This window comes from Phasianus colchicus, chromosome 1 (assembly GCF_987193195.1).
Source record: "Phasianus colchicus chromosome 1, bPhaCol1.hap1.1, whole genome shotgun sequence".
Lineage (NCBI taxonomy): Eukaryota > Metazoa > Chordata > Aves > Galliformes > Phasianidae > Phasianus > Phasianus colchicus.
The window spans coordinates 138,116,838-138,138,963 of NC_143436.1; the positions used below are offsets into that span (position 1 = coordinate 138,116,838).

Consider the following 22,126-nt stretch of genomic DNA (forward strand, 5'->3'; position numbering starts at 1 on the left):
GTATATAGTTGGGTTCATCCCTTGTCTCTTCTTATTTATGAAAAGCACCAATAAAAAGTATAGGAAATATTTAATGAGTTGCACTAGTATGCCACTTTTTTTTTTTTCAACCATATCCCAATAAAGCAGATGAAAATTGTACAAAGAAAATCACACATTTTGTGCTAAAGATAGAATTGAATATGATTGTTTAAATGCTAACTACAAATGCAATGAAATCGAGTGTAAAAATCATATTTTAGACCAGTTATTCTATTTTGCAAAAAGGTAAATTAGCCTTTTTTTTTTTTTTTTTAACCTAATGAAAAATCCTTATGTACAGAAAAAGAAAAAAAGTTAGTTTTTGAGCACTGAAATACTTATTACTGGAGCCTGGACTACTAAACCTCAGAGAATCTTTTCTTAACATTAAATGTCAAAGTCCAGCAAGAAGTCACAGAAGAAAAAATTATGACAGCTCGTAGCATTATGTTTTTAATTTTAAGCCCATTGTAGTGACATAGGTGAAACAGGCACAACGGGAAAGGAGCTATATATACAAAATACGTTCAACATTCATACTAAGAAGGCAGACGGACCCAATTCTGTTCAGTGGATTGACAAATCATTGCTTCTCTACAGAAACATATGCTTTAATTTGTTATTTTTCGGAGAGCCAATGACATTTAAAAATACCACTCTAGAGACTTGTAAAAATTGTGTATTATTCAGTTAATCCTTTGCCTTGGTAGAACAACTGTGTGTAAAGAGAACAACTGCATTTTCTACAGAAGTACACTGTGGCTTACAACTTTATTATTACACTACTGAAAAATAGTTCAGGTATCATTAATTGCAGGACACACCAATTTACCTTGGTATTTTTATATTTTTGCCATTCATGTTTGTTGTCCCATCAGCTTACCAGAAACAGTTCTCACATGACCGCTCAGTAGCACAATATAGAATAACAACAAAGAAGTCAACAATAATTAGGAGAAGGCACAACAAAGTAACATGCTTTGCCATCAATTTAATGCATGTCCAATTAGAGTCAAGTGATGGGAATCCACTGAAACCACTCTGTGAAGAAACACATATTTATGAAGTAGTAAGTGGTAAACCTCACGGGTTTTTTGGTCTATTTACTAAGAAAGCATTCCTCACAGACAGGATGAAAAAATCAAAAGCTACAATAATACTGTGTTAGACCTTGGCTAATCCATTCGGCAATACTGTAAACTGTTCCATGTTAGGTATTATTTTTAAACCTTCATAGTCTTACTGATGGCAGACACAAGGATCAGTAAACGGTTTTAAAAACATAATGTGAATTTATTATTATTATTTTTTTTTACTTTATCATCACATATGATCAACTTTGTAGAAATAATAAAACTGGAAATAATCCCTCATGTATGTTTTAATCATCCTTAAGGCAAGCATTATTTCTCAGGTGTTAAATACAGCATAGTAGTATGAATTCATATAAAAATAGCAAATTCCTGAAAGTATAACACCATAACAAAAACACTAAAACAAGTACTTAGACAAAATGTGCCCACTACCAGAATTTATGGTCATGTACTATGGTCTGACATTGACGTTTCCAACATCATATCGCTTTCATTCATTTCTATCTCAAATGTTTCTTCCAACGGACGGCTGGTATCTGTATTTGTCCTTTGATGTGATGTTTCTAATGTTACTATACCACTCTCATCCAGAGTCTGTCTTTCTATGTCAAATTCTCTGAAATCCCAGGCAGGTGAAATAATGTTCTTTAAGGTCTTCATCGTGTGTACATCGAAGTCATAACATCTTAGTTTGTCTTTGATCTCTGTTCCTAGGAAAACAAACAAACCATTAGTTTATCCCTAGCGAACATTCCCCAAAACGTATCACAAAAAAAATATCCAGAAATGACTATGGTTCTCTATGTATTCAGAACAAAGAGTTGTCAATACTTAATAATCAAAGTTTAAGTGTTGGCCTGACAAAAATCCTACACACACACAAACACACACACACAGATTCAAAGTCTGTTAAGAGAAGTAGCTGCCTTCCCAGCTTTCTATGAGGGTTTCTTCATTGTTTCAAGTTGATGCAACCCATGATGCATGTAAGCTACTTAACACAGCTGCGTGGTTTTTCCAGATGTATTAACTGACAATACAGAGAAGAAACATCTGCTTCAATTGTGTGAAAAATTTGCTGGAAAAGGATGACAGTAGACAGTCTTTTTTTGATGCAAGACTTCTCTCCAAGGATTCAATGACTTACCAATGTAAGCTTCGGAATCACCAATATACATTTCTATGCAATGTCCGAGCATTGTGACTGAAAATGTGTCATCCCTCCTAAGTCCAAGGGCCTATTAAAAAATAAAAAAATATTAAAAAATAAAAACATTAGAAGTCTTTAGCTGCATAGAAAACCATTTGCATCTTAAATCTGTCAACCAACAAACTCAGAATAGCTATGTGATCAAAGTAGTCCTTACTGTAAAAGCAAAATACTGTGCAACCAAAATATTTTCATATGAACTGACTTAAGAAAGCAAACCACAAAAATACAACTAGAAATGGAAATGTATCCAGACAGAGAATCACTCATAAGCCATGACGTAAGATATACTACTAAAACAGTTCTAAAAGTTGTGAGGAACTTAATTTTGCATAGCTAAGCTACAATTGATAATGAAATACACTGAGACATAAGTAATTACAACTAAATTTAAATGATACAAGCTTCTAAGTACATCTAACTGCAGCTAAATTCTCAACCCTATCAACCTGAAAGCTGAAAAATTTAGCGCTCATTAAAATTCACCATTACACAATGAAAACATGAAATCATCAAAAACTGTCCTGGAAATAATAAAATACAATCATAGAAACACAGAATTGCTCAGGTTGGAAAAGACCTTAAAGATCACTGAGTCCAACCACAACCTAACCATACTACCCTAACTCAAACAGGCCTCTGCTAAATCATGTCCCTGAGCACCACATCCAAATGGTCTTTAAACGCATCCAGATAAATCCATGACAACAGAAAGCGGCCTATTTTTAAAAATCTACACTTACTGTAGAATTTCTTTGAAGCATAAGTTGGGATTACTTTAAACCATTTCAGCTGTAGAAGTTGTTAACACACACAATGTATAGGATAATTCAGTTGGTTTACAAGAAGGATCCACCAACAGAGTTTAAAAAAATAATTAAACTTAACTCATAGGAAACTAGGGAAGACTTCTTAAAAAATAAAATAAAATAAACAATAATTTGGAGGTTGGATAAAACATTCAATCTGTTCCAAAATCAAAACTGAATGAAACGGTAAATACAGACTCAGTGACCAGCACTTCAAGCATACATACCGTATGAAAATAGTCAATTGCACTTTCAAAATTGCCCATTAGACTATGTATGTAGCCAATGGCAGAGTAAGTAGAAGCATTCTGAGGAATTAGTACTAGAGCCTGGCGATGGTATTCCAGTGCTTCTTCATACTTCCTGATGGGGTTAAATACAGAGTATCTATTAGCAAGTTTGAGAGTGGAAGATGTTCTTACAGTATTCTGTCGATAATTTCCTTACCTCCATGACAGACAATCCTGTCAAGAACTTTGAAGTTTTTGATTCGTTTTCTTAACATAAAAAGCACACAAGAGTCACAGATATTGATAATTTTCTTCCTCAGCATAATTGAGAAATCATTGTTCCCCTTATGTAGCGCAATAGCTGTCTGCTAGGTCCCATTTGGAGAAAATTCTAGCAATTAGATATGGTAAATTTCTTTAGATATTTAATGCTGCTCACTGCAAAATTATGTTTCTTTCTGTAGCTCTCATTTTCCTCCCCAGGGGAGTAAAGGAGCAATGAGACTGAATCACTCATTGTTCAAAATGAGAAAAGCTCCCCAAGCAGAAATTTCATAACCCTTTAGTGCTGCATACATCGGTACTTTTGTTACTTCCACTTTGACACTGTTTTCATTAGAACAGCAAGATTTACACATAGTCACAATTTCTTTCAAATGAGCCACACTTTCTTTGAAAATTAGCTCTTGCATAGACTGCTTATTGCATTTGTTATTTTACAAAGCAAGGATTAAGTGTATGTTACTGATGCTACTCTGGAAAATTCAAGTGTCACATTTAGCACCCTATGGTACCAAGCTGTCAAAAATAAAAACAGCAATTGTCCATTCAAAAGAAATTTTAATGTCTCAAGCTGTAGTGAAATTAAGCAAACATCAATACATAATGTTGTTTAAGGCATTAATCAAGACATAAAAATTTGCAGCTGCTTCCCTGTTGCACAAAACTTTCACATAGTTTCAAATGTTACTTCCAGTCACATTATTCACCTGTCTGACTACCTACCACTGTATTTTAATGCGCTGTTTTCAACTATACAGACCAGTAAGATTTTCAGATATGGACATTCTACCTTGTCAAAGTGTATGTGCAGCTGCCTAAACTCTCATTTTCCTGAAAGACAGTTTACAAGGATGCAAAAATATATTGGATTGTCTTTCTGAACCTAAACAAATAGTAAAATGCAAGTTGCCCTGAATATGATGTAATCAGTTACTAAATTATTGCAAGAAATTAAAAAAGACAAAAGGAATTATAATTTAGTTATTTGAAAAAACCCTTTTTTCTTTGATTTTGGGAGAGCAGGTAGCTGTTATACATCAGTATTTCCCAACAAAAATGAAGAGTAATTGCGGTTCTAACACAAAACCTTTACTATCAAAGTCAAAACAGACATACAGCTTATATCTAACTGGAATCTCTTCCATTGGCATCTTAGTAACACAAACTACAGTTAAAACCACAACATTAAAAATAATATATGGTACTGGTTAAACATAAGACTGGTTAAAATTAAAGTAGAGAGAACATTTATCAATGTTAAAACCACTAAAGCTTTCATATGTACTTTGCACTTCCTTTTTCTCTTCTCAGAATGCAGACATGAAATGAAATATGAACCAGTTCTGTCCTTAAAAGCCATAGAATAACATTTTATTGTTAAGGTCACTGAACACTGAGCGAAAGTAATAAAATAAAAGCTTAAGCGCTGATCCAAGCAATGAATAGCATAAAAGATGATTTTGTGCTGAATTAATTCACTGGACATAGTCAAGCATGTCAGGATTGCGGCAGTAGCTCATTTGCTTTCAGACCCATCTGAAGAGCTAAAAGCCTATGATCAACTTTCTATTTAAGAACCAATAGTTAAGGAAAGGCTTTCACATTAAGAATTTCAACTTGCATGTGGAAGACTGTACATAAGGAGCAATCTGTGTACTTATTGTAGAAACAGATCTAGGGAATCTTGCTTTTCTTAGAAGGTGCTTCTACATACAATCCTGATGATAACAAGGAGGCCCAGAAAAACACATTTTCTGTAGTATTACAGATAGTTGAAGCTCCTGTGCTATTTACTTACTTCAGTTTTCGGCAGACGTGTCCCAAGTTGTTCAGTAAAGGCTCCCACTTATCAACTGTTATCTGCAAAATAATCAACAATTCATTAGCTGCAGCTTGCTAGATTGCAACTAAATCTTGTAGGACTACTTAAATAACACACAAAAAACCCACACCCCATAACAAACGAGACAATTCAATCACAACCAAGAAGAACTTCACAAAAATATTCCATTGTTTCAATACATGTATTTAAAGCCAGAATAAACCTGTTTTCAACTACTGACTCCCCAAACCCAAATAAATTTCGTTCAAGCTTTAGTATCACTGACACTTCAATACAAACTAAACAAAATTTGGTTTTCTACTTAACAAGAAGTCATACTTCAAGGTCTCATAGCCTAGCAGAATTAAGACTCACAGATTAGAAATTCATATTAAAAAAAATCGTAAATGCTGAAGGTCTTTCTACTCTCTTCTCTATAGTCTAACTTCATCTGCTCTAAATAAATGAGCTCATTTATAAAGCATGCAGAAAACTATCCAACTCAACAAAACCCTTAGAACAGTTTTCACTGAAATTGAAGTTATTTATTTGACTTGATCACATTAAGAATTTTTGATTTAATACAACAGAATAGTATCTCTAGTTCTTTTAGGCGTCTCCTACTCTAATTCTAAAATTCCATGTGTGTGCTTATGTACATGTAACACTTAGTACTTCTATAAAGAAGAAAAAATGTCACACAGAAGAATTGAGGCTTCTGCATAAATTTAAGCCACATCCACAAAGTCTGTGGCTTTTGCATGTACAACAGTACAACCATAACTAAAATAAAACAACAATATTTACATATTAGAGAGTTTATAAGTTAGTATCTGTCCAGTTTGTTTTAATAAATCTGTGTCTTGCCCACATAGAATTGTAGCTTTTCAGTGCTTTCTACTTTGTCAGAGGTTCACTGTTCTCCAGAAGCAAGGTCATTATCTTGGTAGGAGATACATTGCTAACATTACTGCAGCATGAGGTAGCGTCCTCATTAAATAAATTTCAGCTAAAAATCATTAGAAAACTATCTGTAAGTTCACAGCTCAGCTAACTTTCAGGAAGTTAGTTAGGCATCCCTGGATCCACTCCCACACAGTCTCCATCTGGTAGAAAGAAAAAAAAAATCCACTCCTACAGACTTCCAAAGAAAAGTGGAAGTGATTCAAGAACGCAGTTCCACATGGTAGAAGATTTCTTCCACACGTGCACCCAGTTCCACCTTCAGGCCAAAAACCATTCATCTCCTAATATCTAAGACTAAGAATGCAACCTGGGTTCCACACTTCCCAACCAACACTTACAGTTTTGTTCTGCCTTTGCTATCATTTGTTTTTAATTTCAAATAAAAACATACTTTTGGCCATTTCCAGTAGCACTGAAAATAATGCATGATGACTCTCATCTAAAAACTGAACACATAATTATAACGAGATGGTCGAGACTTTGAAGTCAATTTTATATTGTGTTGCTTTTGCCTTAATTAAAAAAAGCTTCCTGTAGTTTTATGGATTTATGATCATGTGTATTACTAGGAAAAATACCTCATTTCCAATCGCTTTGATTTTTTCCAGTGCATCGAGAAACCACTTTTCTGCAGTTTTCCAGCTAAATAATAGGAGTGGGGAGGAAAGAAAAGTGAATTAACAGAGTTCTAGTTACCAGCATGAGAAAACAGTATTACAATCAACAGTTCTTTGATTGTATTTGGTTGTATGAATGCAACTATCATTAAAAATGAAGTAAAATTTTTCCAATTAATCTTAATGGCTGACAAGACAAAATTAAAAAAAAAAAAAACAACAAAACAAACAAACAAAAAACTAGGAGCAAACCAAGGATGTTCAATGAACGACTTCTATCTGTTATATTTTTTTTCAAAATATATTTGAAGTCTCCTGACTTGACAAAATGCTTTGCTGCATGTATACACTTGTGTGAGCAAACAGACAATTCTTCCGGGTGTGCAGCTACCCAATGACAAGCACACATAAAGTAATCATCTCTCTCTGCATGTTTCTCAAGCTCAAAGTTCTTCCCTCATTCTATCTTCAACAAGGAAGAACAATTTAGAAAGCAAGCCTTTACATTACCTAATGTAATGAGAACCAGGTGATACTTTACATTGTGCTGTAGAATACAAAGTAAGTACTTTAATAGATATATTAGCACATCACATTTCAGAATAATCCTTCCTTTAAATTGTACTTCATCTCATTTTGTAAGCTTACTCTCCATTTTGAAATGCAACCACTCCAACTTCGTGCATAACAAAAGGATCTTCAGGTGCAATGCTTAAAGCCTGGCTGAAAAACCTTTCAGCTAGCTTCGAGTTGTTGGTCAAACCATATTCCAGTCCAATATAGAGCATTGGCAAATGACACCTAGAAAGAAAAATTCATAAGATACAGGTCAATTTTCTCTACTGCTTATGGATTAGCTTCAACATCTCTGAATGTGGCATTTGTGACATACCCTTTCATGAGTTGTGCAGCTGTGAAGTATGCAGCCATTGCTTGGTCATGTTCACTCTCAACAGCAAATGAATGTCCATATGCTATCCAAGCAGGTCCATAGGTCCTCTCGAGTGTAGTAGCTTTGCTAAAAACAAGAGCAGATTACAAGCAAACATTTGAAATTGAATTTCATCCGCTTCAGACAGTACTTACGTAGCAACGTCATGTGACATTAGGTATCTATTAGGATAATATTTCATGACTGGATGTAAATAAAGATCATTTTAAATGTTTGAACTGCTCAACTTACTAGTATTATACATTTTCAAGAATTCCCTGTATTATTTCTATTGCTGTTCATGGACACCAGAAATTACTTGACACTACTGAAAAGAAACAATTATATTAGGCAAACCAGGTAAAATATAGGAAAAGTCAGTAGTGACACAATGTATTAAATATATATAAATTAACAATTAATGACAGACACATCAGATCTTTTTTTAAAAGTTTCCTGCGTATTTTAGAAGTAATCTACTTGATTACTTAGCCATCCTTAATAATCATTAAGTCTAAACCTTGCTTTGTCACAGTTAAACTTATTATCTTGCAGATCCTGGAGGAGAGTTTTCTGTCTTCTGGGACAAAACCTGACACACAAACATTTGCATCTTTCCATCCTACATCCCAGACAGCCGAAATCACTTCAAAAAACTTGTGCCATGAACCACTTTATCCAGAACGCTGGTTTGCTGCGTTCTCTTGAATTCAATTCAAATGCCTCACATTCCTCCCAAGCTCTCTACACATATTGACATGTTGACAGTTACATATTATAATACAGCTTTGTAACGTTTTAACAAAACCTAGCTTTCCTACTTGGTGCTGAGCCCTTTTGCAAGATCTGTAGGAATAGATGAGCATGCAGATACCTCCTTCTAGAGTGATCAGAACAATCCTTTCCTTACATCTAACTGGGCATAGTGCAGATGTGCCTTCTACTCTGTTCTGTGATGTCCTGTGACTCCAAAACAATGGAACGGATGGGAGTGTTTTTATCCATGGTATCTCCAGATACTTTTCTAATAAACTACTGCCTAGCCTACAGTTATAGCTAGCCTTGTAGTATTACACTACCAAACCATTCTACTACAAGTTGTTCAAAGCTTCTCAGTTAAAGCTTACACTATCAAAACAAATGCCGTAACTTTACAGCTCTCCAGCCAGTGCTGACAATCAACACACATCTATCACAGGAAAAAGCAGTGGACTGGCTGACCAGCCTAGAAGTACAAGTCTGTTAGTGCAAAGATAGAAGCAGATAGCCAAATGGCAGGATTTTCTGTTTAACTCTTCAATTTTAGATTTGAAATCTGGACATGGGAAAATGCACAAGTGTCCTTAAGCTAAAAGCTGAGGCTGGATTACCTAGCCATAGTTAGCTTGGTGGCACGGCAGAATGTAAGGACTGCACCTGCTCATAATAGGAAGGTGACTGGCAAGAGATTCCATGTAAGCCTGTAATAATTATTATATCATCTGGAAGGTTCAGGTCTAAATTGCTTGTACCCAGTTTCTGGTATGGCAAAAGAAATATTGCAGTAGTAACCACCATACGAAGCCTTCTGCTTACTCTAAGTTATAATAACAACTGTGAACACTAAATATTTACTTAGCAAATAAGAAACAGATGTGCAAGTGAGAAAAACAAGTTTTACCTGAGGTATCTTCTGGCATGTTCATTTTTGTGGCCAACCATGAGATAGTAGCAACCTACTGCAAACCATGACACCTACAGATTACAAACCAAGATAATTATTAGATATACAACATTGATTTCAGTGAAACATTGTAGCAGGTTTTACTTCACAGGGGAACAGTGTATAGCAGATAGAATGCTGGCACGTGTACATCACTAAATGGGTTTGTTCAGCCTCAAGAAGAGAAAGCTAAGTGCAGAGCTAACTGCTGCCTTCAATTTTATCTAATGATAGGGAATACAGAAGACAAAGCCAGCCTCTTCTCATAAGGAGCACAGTGACAGGATGGGCAGCATGGACATGCTGTAATATGGGGAATTCAGACTAAATAAAAGGAAAACAATTTTCACAATGAAGGCAAACACTGAAACAGATTGCCCAGAAAGGCTTAATTTATTACTGTTATACATTTTGAATGATTACTCAAAGTGAAATCCCTCATACTGAATGTTTTATGACTACTCTTACAAAAAGAAATCTCTATATAAAAAAATTACAATCCACAGAAAGAGGTGTGAACAATTTTACTCAGTTCTGATCACATATATATACACACACACACACACATATATCTCAAACTGACCATTACCACTTTTGTTTGCTTTTATCTAAGGAAAACTACCTGGTAATGGAGGCTTAGAACAACTTACAGGATTATTTGGGTACAAATCCACCAGTTTATGAGAAAGATAGAAGAGCTCTGCAAAAGGGAGAAAAAAAAGAAAATTAAAATATGCTAAAACATTCAGATGTTTTGTGCCCCTTAGCCTCCTATATGAATATGCAGCATGTCTAGTGTTATTAATACACCAGGTACAAAAATGTTTTAGTGGTCGTGCTTCACATTGCCTCAATATAGAGGCACTTTTGCAACTAGATAAACCAAACAAATATATCTTTGCAGTACACAAACAAGCAGCTACCCATCTCACTCCTTGAGAACCCTGCAACAACTCTGGTAACTACCATACATCAAAATAAATGCCTGCAGAATTACACTTAAATCTATTGTGTGAAGGTAAAACACAGTTCAGCTTACTGCATCTAAAAAGGTATAATGTATCAGCCAGATCAATTTCAAAATGAGTCCTGTGCACTAACATGCCAAAGACATGACAAAAACCAACTTAAACATTCCATGCAATTACTTCTTTGAATAACTATAATTATTTCTATTAGAAAATTGACTGCAGGTTTCAGGAAATAATCAGACACAGGATAACAATTTTAATGCCTTTTGAAATTGCATTACAGTACATAAACCAAGTGTTTCCTCAGAGCATGGTGTTTCTAAATTGATGCGTTCTGTACTTGAGTGCTCTGCATCAATTCCTCTGTTTCAGAAAAATCAAATATGAAATAAAACCTTAAAAAAATATCAGCTTATTTACAAAAAGTTCTCAATGCAGACTTAAAATAACTGAACACTGGAGATAACAGTACACCTACTGACCTATTTGTGTACTACAGTGCACTATCCTCAGAGAGACTGTGAAACATATGAGCTCCTTATTCTATCTCCCAATTGGTATTGAAGACATTCAAGGCCTTCACTTGATTTGCACATTTATGTGCAGTTTGAAGTGAGAAGTCATCCCAGCTGCGAGCTATTCTCATAATTTCAAAGGTGTTCTCTGGTTATAGATTTATTTCAATTGAAAACAGACCTTCACAATAGGAAAAGCAAGGAGAGAACACAAAAGCTTTTTAATATGGAAAAAGCACTACCATCTAAGCACACACAATGCTGAAGAGCTCCTCCTAGTTTAAATTAACATATTTTATTTCATTGCTGGAGAAAATTATACCTAGATACTCTAGGAAGAACAACTGAAAACATAATCAAACAATTGAAGTGGAACAGTAGAGTTCACAAACTTTTTGGGTATGTAGCCCAGGAATTAAAAGACAGTGACACTTGTGATCACAAGTGAGTACAGATTCTTTGCACAACTACTTCCCTGTCCTTCACCATTAGCTCTAGAACTCCTTTCTTTTCCACTTGGCATTATTCTCTTGGAACCACAAAGAGGAAGAGAAATACCTGTGTTATTTTTCACATCAAAATTTTAGGAGTGGCTATTTCTAAAATGGCTTATAAGGGAATTTCTTAGCATCTTTTAAGCTTTTTTAAAATTGAAGCCTGTCAGCGTTCTTTTAACTGTCATTAAATGTTGTGTTTCTTACCATTTGCTTTATTAAGTTCCACAAGTGTCCCTATATGGACAGGTAAACAGTTTGCATGGAAAGGATCCTTTTCCATCACTCTAAAATAAATAAACAAATAAATTGAAATGCACATTTCAAAAGCTTTAATGTGTTTGAAATAGGCTGTTTTTATACTGTGTAATGTTCCAGTTAATTACACCTTTCAGCATTAGACTACTATTTGTAACTAGACTGTGTCTATTACCAGCACAATAAAGTTTTAAGACCACAAAAATAACCATTCATTTAACTTAACAGGACTAACACAACATCTTGGCAAGCTGAGTATACAATCAGAATAACTACAACAACAGAATACAGTATGTGTTTGCTTGCAGGTCACCTCTGATTTAACTAGCAGACAACAATATTACTGTTCTCTGTCCTGTAAGTTCCATGGGTTTGTCAGCAACTTTTCTGCACTTTTTCTACTGTACTTTCTGAGCTTATGGAAATAAGCTCTACAACATTAAGCAGCATGCAGCAGAAGAAACAGTTAGCTCAGTTTTAATATTTTTATTTATAGTGACATTTAGAAATGGATTACATGCAGGACACAGCTTGTAGGCTTGTGCCCTTTTTCTAAGCATTGCCATTTGGTAAAGTAAGCAGAGGGAAGCAAATGCCTTGAAATCTGCAGAATCTCTTATATCAAAAATACAACAGCTATGACTCTGTTTTCCAGGACGTACACCTTCAGATAATTAAGAGTTTTGTTGACATTTAAAAATAATTCAAAGTATTTCAAATTAGAACAAAAAAGTATAAAGGTTCTCTGTAAGATTCTAAGCATTTGTTATTCTACAGACTTCTGAGATTCTCATTTCTAAGCTCTAGAATGTGTAATAGTCTCCTCTTTGACAGTCATGTACTCCTGCTACTTTCTGCTAGAGGAGTGGCAATTATGAAGTTTCAGAGAAAAAAAAAAAAGTATGATTTAAATGACTTCATTGGAGTCATTTATTTCAACAGAATCATGTTTTTTTTCTCAGTTGTTTAAGCTCACCAAAGCAGTCAGCATTCTCTGCAGCCTTTCCAAAAATCTTGCCTCTACTGACTTCTAAAGGGTACTCTACATGGCGATGGTTTGAGATAAGAAAAAGCTGTTCTGTAAACTGAACCTTTTGTTTTACAAGACTCACGTTCTGAGACTATGCAGTACACACACAAAACTAGAGTTTTCTTACAAAGGAAGCTATCAGGCCAGTAGACAAAATAGCTCCAGTAGTAAGTAAGTATTGAGCTTTATGTTACTTGAAAAGCAATCCATGTTGTTCTGATCCATCTGACAACCCAACAGCTGTGCACACCCTGGCTATGTAACAACTGACAGGCAATTTCACCACCAGAGAAATCATACTCTCTAACTAACCAACTGAACCAGATCTGTTTGTTCTGCAGGCCAGATCAAAAGCAGGCAGATAACATGGAAAACTGAGAATGACCAGAAGAAAACAGCACAATGCTGATACATTGGAGTTTGGCCCTGGATAATTTTGCTACAGATTACAGAAGCAGCATGTACTACTGGGCACAAACCACCCATTTTAACTACCTGAAATTCTGTATCAAACTTATGCATGAAGGGGACAGAATCTTTAGCAAGGTCTGTTGTGATAGGACAAGTGGAAACGGTTTCAAACTAAAAGAGGAGAGATTTAGATTGGATGTAAGAAAAAAAGATGCTTTTTATGATTATAGGGTGGTGAAGCACAGGCACAGGTTGCCCAGAGAGGTGGTGGATGCCCCACCCCTGGAGATGCTCAAGGTCAGACTGGACAGGGTTCTGCACACCTGGATCCAGCTGTAGTTGTCCTCGTTTGTTGCAGGGGAATTAGACTAGATGGCTTTTAAGGCCATCAACTCAAATGATTCTATGATGAATTGAACAGTCAGTCCAGTTCTAATTACTATTCCACAAGATATTGCAAAAAGACTCTTAAAAATCACTTTGTATACTTACAGTGAAGTACGCTTGTAACACATTTTGAAGTCACAGTTATAATAATGTCTTTCAGCTAAAGACACTACTACATCCAGGTTTTCCTGAAGACCATTTACTGATTCAGGAATCAGTGTTTCACTGGGTTTATTATACTGCAAGACAAAAGAAACACAACTTGAAAATCCAATCTAATATCAGATGCTATAAATATTTATTTAGTTCTAAAAGAATATAGCTACATAAAGCTTAACATTCTTTGTTTTAAACTGAAAGTGAGTAAATCTGTATTTGATAAAATGGTTCTTTACAATGTACTTTAAAAGCTCATTTGGAGCACAATAGATGCTTGATAATGTCCATATATGAAGTACAATCTGTACAAACGAATATTGACTTGGATAAAGTTGGCTTCCAGTACTCTCACGTTCTCTTCAGAAAAAAAGATTTTGGAAGAATGTTGTTATAACCTATTATTTACCTGAAAATACATTTTGCCTACGTTGTTAATGTACTATTCCCCACCTAAACATTTCTCAGAAAATAAAGCTAAACCAGATGGGATTATACAAAACTATTATACTATCTTTCATCAAATGGTATCTACTGCATCAAAATTCACAAAACAATGAAATAATGGCCAAAACTACAAAGCACTTGTATTTCGAAAGCTCAGAGTAAAAACACTAACAAAGAACATTTTCACCTAGAGTCAAGATTTAAATGCAACTGAACAGCTTTTTAGTCAGCTTATGGTTTTACCTTTTTCAATTTATTCTCAAATAAAAAGTGCAGCAATTCCTGTTCTTCTTCTGTACATTGTTTATTAAGAGGTAGAGATTCAAGAAGTTCCTTTTCTATAGGAATTAAAGAATAATTTAAAAGTCACATTAGAGAAAAAAATGACAAGAACAAACAGTAGGAACTCAGATGCAAAAAAAAAACAGTACAGATGCATTAAAAAGAGAATATTAATTATGGAAATTAATTATCAAATTCTCACTGCCCTCTACACTTTTAAATGAAACTTAATGACATAGCACACCATTACAGTAACCCATTTTACACGTGAGTTTACCTCTCAGAATGCTCTATTTAATAACTCCTACTACAGGGATGCAAAAACCAGCAGGATTTTGTGAATTCAAAGGCTGTGAAGTTGAAAACAAGGAATAACATTGCTCAGGCTGAACAAAAAGCATGGGAGCTTCTGCAGCTAACAAATGAGACAGCTGGGTTACTCTGTTCCTTTTAATTCTTAGAACCGCAAGACTAGAAACTAATGTTCAAATATAATCTGCTCAAACTTGTAATTTTCATTCATTTCAAAATTAAAAAAACTTTTAATACAATTATCACCTAGTACTTTTCTAGCAACTGAAGACAACTTTTACTTCAGCTTTTAAACTCTGTATTGCTTTTTTTTTTTTTTTTTTTTTAAATGCAGGAAAATGGCATATTAAGAAAGCAGATAAATTTTACTTGTATTTGAGAAACACTGCTATCCAGACCTTCTTGTGCTGTCAGCATATGGTGCGATGTTAAAAGATCAAATGCTTCAAAGCAGTAAACATCAAGCTTCAAGGCTTCTTTGTAGCTGTGTGTTGCTAGGGTTCTATTATCCAAAGCATCATAGATCTTCCCCCGCAAAAGGCATATAGAGCTCTTGATCTGGTGGAAAAGCAGGGCTGGAGGTCAAAGACTGAATCAATGTTTGCAATTTGCTTTTGAGCACAAATCAAATGGACTCCCTGAAAAGTAAAAAGCATTCATGTATGATGGAACCTGGTTTTCTAGCACTGTTTTCAAATATAATCGTTTCTATGAGCTTAAGAATCAAATTAATACGTTTTGAGGTTATTTACAGCCAAACAAACACACGCTTGAAATAAGTAGAGGGGAGACAGGAGTCTGTATTTCCTGCTTCGAGCATCCAACCTCTGCCACTGAATTATAAGACAGATAAAAGACATTCTTGTTATGCTTCAAAGGGAAATGGACACTTCCACACCTCTTTCTTTTAAACAACACACTTCTCATAAGACAAGAATGTCTCCAGTAAAGATGAAAAAGGCCAACTCAGTGAACTCAGCTACTTTGGGTAGATGTATTTTTCTTTTCAATCTAAGACACAGACAGTAATGAAAAGATAATTATTACCAAATAAGAGCTAGGGCATCTAATAACTAACATGTTCTTTCAAAACTCCAATCTTCGGTTCAATCAGAAGGCCAGAGAACTGTCACCAAGTTACTCAGAAAAAAGTTGTGAATAATGCATGTATGTTGTCACACTAACCAGGCAAGTTATCTTAGAAGTCTGCATACTAGAAAGAGTACAGCTGTTTAACAACCAATAAAACCTGGGAGGCTGGTAAAGAAAGGGTAATACTGTTCCCACTCACTCTTAGTCCAGAACAAGCATTGGTGCACATCAATCAAATTAGTAAATTTTGAAAAAGCTACGATCCTAGTCAGGAGTTTGCTGTAAATTCCTTGTAACAGTTTCAACCTCACTAGTTCCCTCCTTTGGCAAACCAAACCTACTCACGAATGGAGGGAGAACTACACTGTCACAAGTATTCATGAAGATAAAGGCTGAGGAAGTTGAGTTTTTTGACTGGATTATTTTTCAGACAAGTTAATTGCTCAATTCAGTTCAAGAATCAGTCAACTAGATGCTAGGGCAAAAGTACCATGAAACGGGGAAAACAGCGAAGGATAAAGAATGAACAGCCAAAGCTGTTTTTTTGTTTTTTTCTTTTCTTTTCTTTTTTTTTTTTTTTAAACTTTGTTAGCCTGGCTAGCTTAAATGTATCCATTAAAGTGCAACAGAGTAATCCTCTTCTGGTATAAGCCAACTAGTATGAAGTCTACATAAGGCGGTATTAGAAAAAAAAAAAAAAAAAATCAGTTCACATTGCCAATTTAACTCATTTTGCTGCTCCAGTTTTTCAGGGAAAAATCTGTTTGTCAGCCCCCCTGCTCTAGTTTCAGCTGATGAACTTCAATTTACATCTGGACGAACAAACCCTTCACAAAGTCTTAGCCTAAATATACACTGAGAATCCCCTCTGTGTGCCTACACAGAATTTTGTCCACTTCAAAAAACTTCACTCAATTGCCACATCATTTCCAAGTGTGACAATGTGGAAGGAACTCTTTCATTAAAAAAATACCTACAGGAGAGGAAAACCTGTGTTATTACCTCAGAACCTGAAGCACAACTGAAAGAAATGTTATTTTACATTACCAAGACAGAAACTGCACTACAGAGCTCAAAGACTCTAAAAATCAATGCCAGATTGAGAACATCCTTCTGTAAATTACTGGCAGGATGTTTCTATAAAATGTAAAATGAAGATTTAAAGTTTTTTTTCATACGTGCAAGCCAATACCTCACTTATGAGTTGAAAGAGGAATGATTCAGCATTTTTGAAAGCCACCTTATCCAGAAAGGAGTACTTAGACACCTACAGCTGCAAAATCACTTTCTGACTTCACACACACTTTTTAGTTATAAAAGTAGTTATTTTTAAAACATCACTTACAGAAGATTGTGACATCTCCCAGTCTGTGGTAGAGTCTTTCAATCCACTTTCATCCTTCATGTACTTCTCAAAGAGTCTTTTGTTGATTGGCTCTTCCATATCAAGAATATCCAAGGCCTGTTGATGTTCTTTGGCAGCATACTAGCCACAAACGTGTGTGCAAAAAACAAGGTTGGGATTTGAAACATCTGTACATTACACGTCAATAAGCCTACTGTTACATTTCAAAGGCACAGATTATAACAACTAGTATGTGCCAGTAGGGTTTACATCCAAATTTGAATTTACATGCATACATCATTTTACTGTTATAATCTATTAAATAAAACTATTTCACCAGCCATTAATAATACAGGACTTATATTAAAATCATTCACATGCTTTCCCCACAAAATATTAGAAAAATATTTTCTGTTCTGGACGAAGGGTCAATTGGATTTCTGCACTACAGTACCACAATGGATACTCCAACAACCATACTGAAGGCTAAAGGTTGAAATCAACTGTCCCAAAATTTAAACTTGTTATTCCAATGAATGTTGAGCCTCAAACATATTTAATCTTCCCAAGACACGCCTATTATTTAGTTTGTTTCCAGTAGAGGTAAAAAATGTGTACTCACATGACATCTAGCTGCAAGGTAGCGACATGCTTCATATAACTGGAAGAGAAGTTGCATTCATGTTAGTAACAAAGAAAGAGAACTCTCCCATTTTTCAATTGTAGAGCTTCTCCCACAAATCTTGCTGATCAAAATGACTACTTAAGTATGTAACTTCTCATACTCAAAGGACACTATGATCATTCTTGTCTTGACCACACTCATTTGCAGAGCAGAAGACAACTGGAATATCTACTCTTTAAGTGACACCCTACCTCTCCACACCTGCTGCTGTTCCTACCTTGGACCCCTACCTCATCTGTGACCCACCTTGGGCCAATACATAGAACAGTTCAGTTGGAAAAATCTATGAAGATCACTGACCAACTGCCTGACAACTTCAGGGCTAAACAGAAGTTACAGCATGTTACTGAGGGCATTGCCCAAAAGCCCCAGGAACACTGACAGGCACAGGTCATCACCCATATTGCTAGGAAGCCTTCCAGCACTTTATCTCCCTCACAGTAATGTTTCCTTATATCTAGTCTGAAATGTATTGCTGTATTTGGTGCAGGTAAACTGCATTATGTAGGTTTTATAATCAATATTCCTGGGGACCTTAACCTCTGACAGTGAAGAAGCCACTGTGGTTAACAACAGAGGTTTGTAAGTGGAACAACAGTAATTCATCTAAAATGACTTACCTTATCCAATTTACGTGATCGAAGGGCATGTGCTGCCCTATGATACTGAGCTGTTAGGTAAAGACACTGGGCCAACCAGTAGATATCTTGAGGTTCCTCTTAAAAATAAAGAAGAAATTATAAACCGTCAGTTGATACAACATCTTTAAACACTTTCATACAGAATATTTACTAGAAGAATATTGGTTTTCCACTATTCCAGCACACCATGATGTAAAGGATAATACATATATAAAAAACAGCTTTCTATCTCTGCAAGGTTAAAATGGAAAAAGTTTAGATTTCAAAATTAAAGACATGTGCATAAAAGAATGAATACAATGAACTATTTACTAGAAGTGCATGAGAAGGAGATAAAAGCGATAAAGATTTAAGAAAAAACAACAATAAAGAGCTGTCTATGGGAGCTATAAGCTACCCTGCCCTTGGAAATAGCTGGAGCACAAAAACACAACTCAGAACTGTCTCCTACTGAAAAGATCAAGGGAAAACTGAAGCGAAAGCTGATCAGACTTCTGCACCTCTATCCACGCTGGCTGAAGCAAAGCTTAACAATATAAATTATTAGCAGTCTAGGCTTTTTGTGATCAAAGCCCTCCACCATTTAAAGAAATGTAAGTAGACTTAACCAGAAAGAGGTGACAGAAGGACAAGGCAACATGCTAACGCTTACCATGAGACAATGAAGCTACTTTGTCAGCCCAGAACAGGGCACTCTGATACTGCTGCTGTAAAGGAACGATAGAAATTATTACTATGATTTACTGGAAATTTGTTTTCCTGGCTTATCTTAAAATCTATTACACATCCCTCGCGTTTAATGTCGGATTACATACGAATGGTGAACGACACCCGAGTTCCTCACAAGTTCAAAAATCAGTGCGAAAGGGGGCAGTCCCACAGCATCCGAAGGATACCAAGGTTAGCAGCGTGAGACGGGGCTGTTCCGCAGTCCGTCCCCGCTGCCCCGGCTCAGCCCAGCTGAGGGCCGAGGGCTCAGCCTGGGGTTACCCCGCGCCGGGCCTCAGCGAGGCCCCAGCCCAACTGCCGCCGCCCCGCGCCTCACCTGGTCGATGTAGTGCCGCACCCGCTTCCTCAGCCGCTCCAGGTTCATCCTCCCGCGGGCCGTGTGAGAGCGCGGAGCCCGCCTCGATGGCAGCGCTCGCCGCTCCGCCCGGCCGGGCGCGCTCCTGCCGTGCCGCGCAGAGCAGAGCGGAGCCGCCCCTTCCGGCCCCGCTCGGAGCCGGCAGTCCCTTCCTGACGGCAGCCGCACCCCGAGCGCCGCGTTCCGGGAGCGAGGCGGCTGGTGTAGGGTTGAGGGCATAAAAGGCCGCCAGTTTCCTTTAAACTCGGTTCATTCGTTTCCTGCTTTACGCGTGCCGGTCTTCTGACCTCTCACAAATCTACAGCTTCTAAGCAGGACCCCAGGGGGCCGTCTTGGGTCCGCTACTGTTTAACGTCTTTATCAGTGATGTAAGATGATGGGATGGAGTGCAACCTCAGCAGGTGTGCTGATGGCACCGAGCTGAGAGGTGTGGTTGGTAAAGCAGAAGGGAGGGATGGCGTCAATAGGGAGATTTAGATTGGATGCCGGAGATTAGATTTTTACTGAGAAAGCTGTTGGAGAGGGTCCAGAGGAGAGCCACAAAGATGATCAGGAGGCAGGAACACCTCCACTGTGAAGACAGGCTGAGGGAGCTGGGCTTGTTCAGCCTGGAGGAAAGAAGGCTGCGGGGTGACCTCATTGCAGCCTTTCAGTACCTAAAAGGAGCCTACAAACAGGAGGGGAATCAACTCTTTGAAAGGGTTGATAATTGCAGGACGAGGGGAAATGGTTTTAAGTTGAGGGAGGGAAGATTTAGGTTGGATGTCAGGGGGAAATTCTTTACAGAGAGAGTGGTGAGGTGCTGGAACAGGCTGCCCAGAGAGGTCGTGGATGCCTCGTCCTTGGAGGTGTTCAAGGCCAGATTGGATGGGGCCCTGGGCAGCCTGGTCTAGTGTTAAATGTGGAGATTCGTGGCCTTGCCTGTGGCAGGGGGGTTGGAGATTCATGATCCTTCAGGTCCCTTCCAACCCTGGCCATTCTGTGATTCTGTGAGGTGCTGGAACAGGTTGCTAGAAAGGCTGTGGGTGCACCGTCCCTGGAGGTGTTCAAGGCCATCTTGGATTGGGCCCTGGGCAGTCTGTTTTAATACATGACCCAGTGGCTGGCAGCTCTGCCTGTGGCAGGGGGTGGGAACTTGATCCTTGAGATCCCTTCTAACCCAAGCTGTTCTGTGATTCAGTGAAAAGAAGCTCAGCTGGGATTTTTGTAGTTTACAAACTACTGATTGGTAGAGCCCACAGTTTGCTTAAAAGCATCACATTCTCCTCACAGATCAAATATAGTTTTTCTATATTTTCTAGCAGGCCAGTGAGCTGCTGAACCTGAGGAAAGAGCAAGGGATGCTTAACCATCTCAGCAGGACAGAAAGAGATGGGAGCTGGTGCTCATCTCTAAGGCAGAAGACTTGGTTGGGGAAGAAAAAAAGATACACAGGAAGTGTGGGGGTTGGAAGAGAAGAGTCTGCTCTTGTTGAGGTGTGTGAAGATGCTGAGCATCTCAAGAGAAGCTGCTGTGACCTGTGTAGAAGATCTGCAACCTACAGCACCCTGGGGAGGCCCAAGAAGTGTTCTGCTCAGGTGAGAAAACTGAGACACAGAAATGCACACAGGATATGTTATTCTTTTACCTCTATAGCTCTTATGTTGTCATATCAGAGTCCATCATCCCAGGTTGCTCTGCAATGCTTGTGTGTCATGTGCTGCTTTCTTCTGTTCTCATGAAAGCTTGGCTCATCCAAGTGAGTCACTGCTCGGGTGAGAGCTGTGACATGGTGCCTGAACTGCATGAGGAGGCTCAAGCAGTGCTGCTCTACAGGGCTCTGGCAGTTGGGATCCAGACCCCTTTTGCCTTGCTGATCATGAAGTACCTTGTTGTTTATAGAGCATCCATAGGCAGGCTAGTCCTTCACTGGAAGTGATGGAGGAGTGTGGTCAAAGCAGGCTGAGCCATGGCACTGTGAACAACAAGCTGTGATTCAGTGATTGTGAGGTATTGGTTGAGAGGGGAAAATTGAATTTTAAGTTTTCTCACAACCGTATCAGTTTCTCTTTCAAATTCAAAAATAGTGATGTGCTGTTGTGGGTAGAGCTCATGGATTGAGATAAAAATTCTCTACTTAGACAGAAAAAGAAGGGGGAAAAGGATAATAGTAATGATAATATATATATCTATATGTGTATATATATATATAACAAATGATGCGCAACACAATTGCTCACCACCCTCAGACCAATGCCCGGTGAGTCCCCACACAGCACCTGCTAGTCCAGCCAACTCCCCTGTCTTATAGTTTTTTTTCATGACGTGATGTCATATGGTGTGGAATATCCCT

General features: G+C 37.3%; 2 protein-coding genes across 5 annotated transcripts in view; one reads left to right on the forward strand and one right to left on the reverse strand.

Moving 5' to 3' along the window:
* Positions 1–222: 222 nt before the first annotated feature.
* Positions 223–20,101, reverse strand: CDC16 (cell division cycle 16). Of its 4 annotated transcripts, none has more exons than XM_031605148.2 (18): positions 19,526–19,546; positions 19,363–19,417; positions 18,690–18,787; positions 18,007–18,045; positions 17,385–17,525; positions 15,346–15,505; positions 14,597–14,691; positions 13,856–13,989; positions 11,872–11,951; positions 10,335–10,384; positions 9,643–9,716; positions 7,944–8,069; positions 7,700–7,852; positions 7,013–7,076; positions 5,445–5,506; positions 3,362–3,497; positions 2,263–2,353; positions 223–1,825 (listed from the first exon to the last, which is right to left on the reverse strand). In XM_031605148.2, exons 5-18 carry the CDS (start codon positions 17,481–17,483, stop codon positions 1,560–1,562), a joined length of 1,590 nt encoding a protein of 529 aa, XP_031461008.1. In that variant the 5' UTR covers positions 17,484–17,525; positions 18,007–18,045; positions 18,690–18,787; positions 19,363–19,417; positions 19,526–19,546; the 3' UTR covers positions 223–1,559. The 4 variants fall into 4 exon arrangements, with proteins under 4 accessions (XP_031461008.1, XP_031461007.1, XP_089984459.1 ...); XM_031605147.2 differs by lacking the exon at positions 19,526–19,546 and adding an exon at positions 19,756–20,101 and having other exon boundaries at positions 224–1,819; XM_090128333.1 differs by lacking the exon at positions 19,526–19,546 and adding an exon at positions 19,756–20,099 and having other exon boundaries at positions 238–1,825; positions 19,363–19,414.
* A 1,010-nt stretch (positions 20,102–21,111) lies between these two features.
* The window catches only part of RASA3 (RAS p21 protein activator 3), a 176,886-nt gene continuing 175,871 nt past the window's right edge, over positions 21,112–22,126 (forward strand). The window contains exon 1 of the mRNA XM_031605145.2: positions 21,112–21,371. The gene's annotated coding sequence lies outside the window, so the exon portion shown is untranslated. The remainder of the gene's footprint in view (positions 21,372–22,126) is intronic.

What these genes read in the sequence shown, in the direction of transcription:
- CDC16 (XM_031605146.2), bottom strand. Translation starts at nt 20,013, where the DNA reads ATGCCCTCAACCCTACACCAGCCGCCTCGCTCCCGGAACGCGGCGCTC. An exon ending in ATTTGTACCCAAATAATCCT is followed by an intron (nt 9,717 to 10,334) that starts GTAAGTTGTTCT and finishes TGTAATCTGTAG; the next exon opens with GTGTCATGGTTTGCAGTAGG. An exon ending in CAATTGACTATTTTCATACG is followed by an intron (nt 2,354 to 3,361) that starts GTATGTATGCTT and finishes ATTTTTTAATAG; the next exon opens with GCCCTTGGACTTAGGAGGGA.